This window comes from Antennarius striatus, chromosome 21 (assembly GCF_040054535.1).
Source record: "Antennarius striatus isolate MH-2024 chromosome 21, ASM4005453v1, whole genome shotgun sequence".
Lineage (NCBI taxonomy): Eukaryota > Metazoa > Chordata > Actinopteri > Lophiiformes > Antennariidae > Antennarius > Antennarius striatus.
The window spans coordinates 1,912,904-1,917,552 of record NC_090796.1 but is presented as its reverse complement, the minus strand read 5'-3'; the positions used below and the strand labels follow the sequence as shown (position 1 = coordinate 1,917,552).

The window sequence follows — 4,649 nt, the reverse complement described above, 5'->3', positions numbered from 1 at the left end:
AGCGGCAGCCATTTCTTAATCATGTACTTCTTGAAATGCTGGACCTCAGCAGTCAGCATTAATGCGCTCTCCTGCTTTAAGTCCTCACGGAGCTTATCCTTGGTAAAAATGCCTGGGAGGAACTTTGGTTTTTCAACCTTGACAGTGACACCCTGTAACGTAGCATTGTAGATTTTGAAGTTGCGATTGCTTTTTTTCAGGAAGGACCTTGTTTCTACGGAGATGGGTGACATTTCCTCAGCTACAGATTCAATGGGTTCCGTGACCTTCTGTTCATCAATGTCTGTTTCTCTAAGCTTTTCTTTCCTTTTAACAGAAAGGGGTAAGGGGAGCACTGTCTCCTGATCGTCTTTGCTTGGTTTCACATCTACAGCCTTCTTCTTTTCCTTCCATTTAACATGTTCTAAGTACGACCTTTTCATGAGCTCTTTTCTAGGTATTCTACGTATCTCCCTCATGGATCTTTCCAATTGCTTTCTCATTCTTTCAATCCTTTTTTCCTCATCCTCCCTCTGCTTTTCAGCAACAGCAATTTTCCTCTTCTCAGCATTGACAGTTATTTTTAATTTGTGAAGCTTTTCTTTAGGAATGCAGTCAGTTAAATCAATAAGTTTATGAACACGATTACTGATATGGGATAACATTTCTGTGGTGCTGAGGAAGTCCACCACATCCCCACAGCAATGATATACTTCTTTGATCTTGGCATTGATGTCAGCATGAGAAAACAGGTCATTAGATTTTATTGCCTCAATCTCATTTTTTGTTTTTGTGGCATCCGTCTTAAATTTGTTGAGTCTATTACTGGCCTTCACTTGCAATTCTGTAATCTTATTCAAGTTGTCTCTCGTGGCGTCTAGGCGTTCCTTTACATTTTGCAATTCCTCTCCCACCTCTGGGATTTTATGATGCTGTGATTGGTCTTGGTAAAATGATTCCATACAATCCATTAGGTACATGGGATTGAAGAAAGCTAGTGTGTCTTCTTCAGCATATTCTGGGCTGTCAGTATCTAAGATGGACAGTGTAACATTGTTTTCTGAGGACATCATGGACGGGCAAGTGGAATGCAGCATGAAAATTGTGTTTTTGTAATACCTAAATTCATCTAGGAGTTCTTCAGTCTTTCCAATTTCTAATTTTTTGGTCTGTATATCATTAGATAATGTCTTCGTTTCAGTTATCTTGTCCTTATAGGATTTGCAGACTTTTTGATAAAGAGTGTTTGCATTCTCCATTTGTTCCCTAAGTGTCTCATTGTCAGCTTCATATTGGGAATTATTTCTCTCAATTACTTGTTCCAATTGCTTAATTTGCTGTTTCAGGTTTAAAATTTCTTTATCCACTGACTTAATTTCTCTTTGTTTTGCAGCGAGGTATACATCAATCTGAAGATTTTGCTGCTCAAGGGATTTAATTTTGTCCTTCAATTTAGTAGTCATATTTTTTGCTATTGTTGTGTCTTGATTAGGAGTTTTTCATCTCTAAACTTGAATTTAAGTAAAAAACATCAAAGAAACAGACATCAAACCAACATGATAAAACACATCTGTTGAGTCTTTCATGTGACACTTTTGATGTGATTTGACTTTAGGACACAGAATAATATAAATATGAAAGTCAATAGACACCTGATCCAAGACTTCAGTTTATTCTAGCATGAAAAGCCAGAAACCACAGCTTCTCACCCAAACTGCACAAGCTGCAGCAAAGAAAAGGGACACCCAGGAGAAGGAGATCTTTGACGCTTTGCAGAATGACCTCGATGCTCTTATTGCCGATTTACAGGAAAAATTGCTGGAGGCAGATAAAGCTGACCAAAAGTTGTTAGAGCGCAAAGAAGTGAAGAGGAGATTCGAACGGCACATGGCTGAGATACAAAAGAAAGTTATAGAATCTGAGGATCGTACCACAAGTCATGCCCTGTTTTTGCTTCATCAAAAAAGTTGTGATACTTACGAGGAGGCAGAGAACTTGACAAAAGAGTGTCTTAAACAAGAAGATGAGATTAAGAGACTGAAGGAAAATTATGCACAACTTGAGGAGAAGAACCTGGAGCTACAGTATCTGGTGCGGAGAAACAAAGTTTATAAGGAAATATTGGACAGGGTCCATAAATTAAAAAAAGGGAAATTCCAGAATTTGAAGGATGTCATTTTTCACTTTGAGAGAGCCATCCATTATTATAAAAGGCTTGAGAAGTGTAATAAGCACAATAATCAAATCAAACGCTTGAAAGAGGAACTCCTGCTCATAGAGGAACAATTGGCAAATAAGAATGTAGAGCTGTCCCAAATTCAACTTGAGCAATCAGATGCAGAAAAGGAAGACAGGGAATTGAATGCTCAGAAAAATAACGTTGACAAAATGAAATACATAGAAAATTCAGAAATACAAAACGGAATCCTCTACCTTAATGACATGATAAAGGAAAGAGAAAAAATATTGAAAGATACCGATGTGAAAGACATGGGAGCACAGCTGCAAAATATCAAAATGTTCATTCAGGACTACACTAAAGTAGTGAACATGTATCAGGCCGAGACAAAAGACTAAATACACCCCTTACTTGATAGAATTCAGGGCATATTATTTGTAATAAGCTAGATCTGCGGTCAGGGAAAGTCCTGATCTGGACCTGAAGACCAGAACAGACATTCAAACACAACAATGATCTCTTAGTCTCTTAACAATTGAAGATTCAATAATTATAAAACTTTTAAAAAGTCACATTTCATGTTTTAATTTTAGGGACCAATATTTTATTTAGGGTGGCACGATGGAGGTTGTATGTTCTTTATGTATCTGCGTGGGTTCTCTCCAGATTCTCTGGCTTCCTCCCACCTATAAAAACATGCAGCTTCGGTGAACTGGTATAATATAATTATTACATTATATCATATTGAAAAGATGGGCAGCACCAATGGGTTGAACCATTGCCTCACAGCTAGAGGTTTTCTGGTTTGAGACCTTTACGTGTGGAGTTTCCATATTCTCCCCAGGTCTGTGTGGGTTCTTTCTAGATTGTCTGGCTTCCTTCCACTTCCAGAAACGTTCACTGCAGGTGAATTGATCATTCCAAGTCGCACATACGTGTGTGTTTGTGCATGGCTGGTTGTCTTCCATGCAGTGCAAAAACGCCGCGCTTGAAGTGTCCCCCATCTTCTGCCCGTAAATTTGCATTGATTGCTCAACAAGAAAGAAAGATAACAAGTAATAATCCATTATTATCACCATAATAATTCTGCTTGTCCCTCCATTTGTAAATTGCTGTTATTTATACAATTAATGTATTTTCAGTAATAAATTCATTTCAGGCAGGATGTAACGTCAGATGACTAACATTAAAATTTTGAAACCCGTAAACTTATTTCTTTATTCATTACGTAGTGGGACCTGTGTGAATTACACTAGCTCTATAGTCCAGAATGGTTGGGTGTACAAACAGTTAAAGACATACATGGATGAAGAAAAGTGAAAGGCAATTTCATTTTTTCCTGGTGATGCACAAGCATGTCCATCTGTATCTTGGAGATGGATAGGAAGTCCTGCTTCTGTTACAGCAGGTCCTGAAACTGAACAGAACCACAGACTTCATATCTTGCAAGGAAATTCTTCCAGGTATATAGAGAGTTGCTAATTATCTGAAATTTTTCGGAACTCGACTGAACTGAGTCATGTTTGGTCCGAAGTGAATCTCCTGCTGTTCAGAGACGATTTCAGAATCATTCTCAGGATGAAGTGACGGATTTCAACCAGTATGGTTGCGTTCAGACTGCAGGCATATTGGATATGATGACATATCCAGACTAATCTGACCAGATCTCACTCTGTTCAGACTGGGCCACATTATCGGCTGATCTGACAGTTTGCCGTAACAACTACGTCGGGGCAAAGGTCGTTCAGTGGGTGTAATCTGTGAGGTCAATGAACATGAAGTTTTGTTACCTTAGCGTATTGGCGGTATCACTGTCAGGTAGAGGGGGGGACACACACACACCAGACATTGTCAACTTGTTCCATTTTTTACCGCTCCACAATGCGCGATGCTCTTCCTTTTGGTGCCTTGCTCTCACATTACGGATATAATGTCACAGTCCGCTGTATCCGATCGGTGTGTTTGGAAGTAACAAAGTGGAAGTTAAGGGTCTGAGGTCCCAGCTGGAAACCTTTACTAAAATACATCTGGACATTCAGACCAGGCTGGAGCAGTGTGCTTCCTTCACTTCTGACCTGCAGGCACCTTTGCATGTCTCACTTCAAGGACCAGCTGGAGTTTCAACACACACGGATGATGGAGGAGGAGGCAACAAGTTTTTTACTTTGCCTTTAACACATACGGTTACATTAGAATTAACTGTGTTAGATAAATAGATAGATAATTGCCATACTGAGCTCAATGACCACCGACCGGTCGCTCTTACCTCCCACGTAATGAAGACCCTAGAGCGACTGGTCCTGGAGCTCATGCATCCACAGGTGCAGGGTGCTATGGACCCTCTCCAGTTCGCCTATCAGGCCAAGGTTGGGGTTGACGACGCTGTCTTGTACCTCCTCCACCGTGTGCTCTCCTACCTGGACGCCGGGGGCTGTACCATCAGGGTGCACTTCTTTGACTTTTCAAGCGCCTTCAACACCATCCAGCCCCG

The 4,649-nt window shown here is 40.2% G+C and overlaps 1 protein-coding gene across 1 annotated transcript; it reads left to right on the top strand.

Annotated features, from left to right (window-relative positions):
- Positions 1-1,659: 1,659 nt before the first annotated feature.
- On the top strand, positions 1,660-2,556 carry LOC137588821 (tropomyosin-like). Its single transcript, XM_068306112.1, has one exon. It carries the CDS (start codon positions 1,660-1,662, stop codon positions 2,554-2,556), a length of 897 nt encoding a protein of 298 aa, XP_068162213.1.
- Positions 2,557-4,649: the final 2,093 nt, after the last annotated feature.

Coding starts and splice junctions, on each gene's coding strand:
- LOC137588821 (XM_068306112.1), top strand. CDS start 1,660: ATGAAAAGCCAGAAACCACAGCTTCTCACCCAAACTGCACAAGCTGCA.